Raw genomic sequence first — 1,396 nt, forward strand, 5'->3', positions numbered from 1 at the left:
TGAAAGCAAATGTATATTCAGAGATAGACAAGACCCTATCCTGTACAAAAACGGCTACCTGTGTCATTGTAATTCCTATGCGGAATACTCAACTGAGAATGTACATAACACATATAAAAAAATATTAATAAATACCTGTTCAAAATACAGAAAGAACCAAGTCAAGACTCTTGGGTATGATCAATATTAGTATTGAAACTAGCATGATTTCACAAGTTTTGAATCTATCATAGGCTCATACAACGAGACTTCATGTGCGGACCTCACAACTGACAACAAGCTTGATAAAGAAGACCCTCTAAGCTGGAACGGAGGTTGCGGGTATAGCCAAGGGTTAGCATGAGTGTTTAATTTGGCATAAGTTGACACTCTACATCCGTCGGGTCATCCAAAAGCGCTCACTCCTGGTCGAAATATTTCCACACATTACTCTTTTGACGCCATGTCCTGTTGTGTAGGACTCTTCATTAGACGATGTAAATAATTACCGGACTATGACAGGTAAAATCATTTGGAATACACAGCAGACTAAATCTCTCCACTCTCACCCTGTCAAAATGTATGTGCTTTACCGCCACAACACGGTTAAAGCAGCGCTTATTGTTGTTTAGGCTGGCCACTCATGTGGTCGCGGTGTTGACAGGGGGCGAGGGGAGCACCTCATGGGAACTGGATACGCCGGAACCGTCGCAACAGCTGCGGAGCGCGATTTGGGTCTAAGATAGTTTGAGTCTGCGTGTGATCTGCGTGTGAGGGAAGGGCAGCAGCCATATCATTGGCTAGAACTGAGCTAGTCGTGGATGGTTTGGACATACGCGAGTGAGTATAACCGGCAGAGAGAGAGAGAAGAGAGAGAGAGAGAGCAGCACTGCAGCTCATGCCACGCTGGAGGACCGGTGCAGAGGCAACACACCATTTGACGTAATCACAGGGCTCAGCGTATGCACGGTCGTTACATTGTCTTCATATTTGATATAGTATGGGTAATCACTTAGGCACCACCATCGCCAATAAAGAATATAAGAGAAGAGAGAGAGTGGTGAATATGTATGGAATTATTTCATAAGCTCATATTGGAATACCTGATAATTTGGTATTCGATTAATTCGTTCCCCATGCCCTATTCTATAAGTTGTATTTCACCTGTTAAAGTTCAGAGTGGGTAGACGTGCGGGCGGGTTTAGTTTATGATTCATACGATTACTACATTTGTAATTTGATATTGCTATATCATTGTTCCCATAATCGAAAAATCACATTACATTTAATAAAAAACGAAGGACTAGGCAATAGATATAATCCATGCAGAGTTTAGTGTAAAATGATATATTTACTTCTCAAGACAATTCAGCCTGAAAAGGTTCTTGTATGACTCTCGACATAATCCATGGACTCT

At 41.9% G+C, this 1,396-nt stretch overlaps 1 protein-coding gene across 1 annotated transcript in view; it reads right to left on the minus strand.

Moving 5' to 3' along the window:
* The window catches only part of LOC104957189 (jagged canonical Notch ligand 2), a 71,725-nt gene that overhangs the window by 22,013 nt on the left and 48,316 nt on the right, over window positions 1-1,396 (minus strand). Inside the window, exon 25 of the mRNA XM_010784799.1 lies at window positions 1,277-1,282. Within this exon, the coding sequence (XP_010783101.1) occupies window positions 1,277-1,282 (6 nt within the window). The remainder of the gene's footprint in view (window positions 1-1,276; window positions 1,283-1,396) is intronic.

Source organism: Notothenia coriiceps, unplaced genomic scaffold, assembly GCF_000735185.1.
Source record: "Notothenia coriiceps isolate Sejong01 unplaced genomic scaffold, NC01 NC01_scaffold00026442, whole genome shotgun sequence".
Lineage (NCBI taxonomy): Eukaryota > Metazoa > Chordata > Actinopteri > Perciformes > Nototheniidae > Notothenia > Notothenia coriiceps.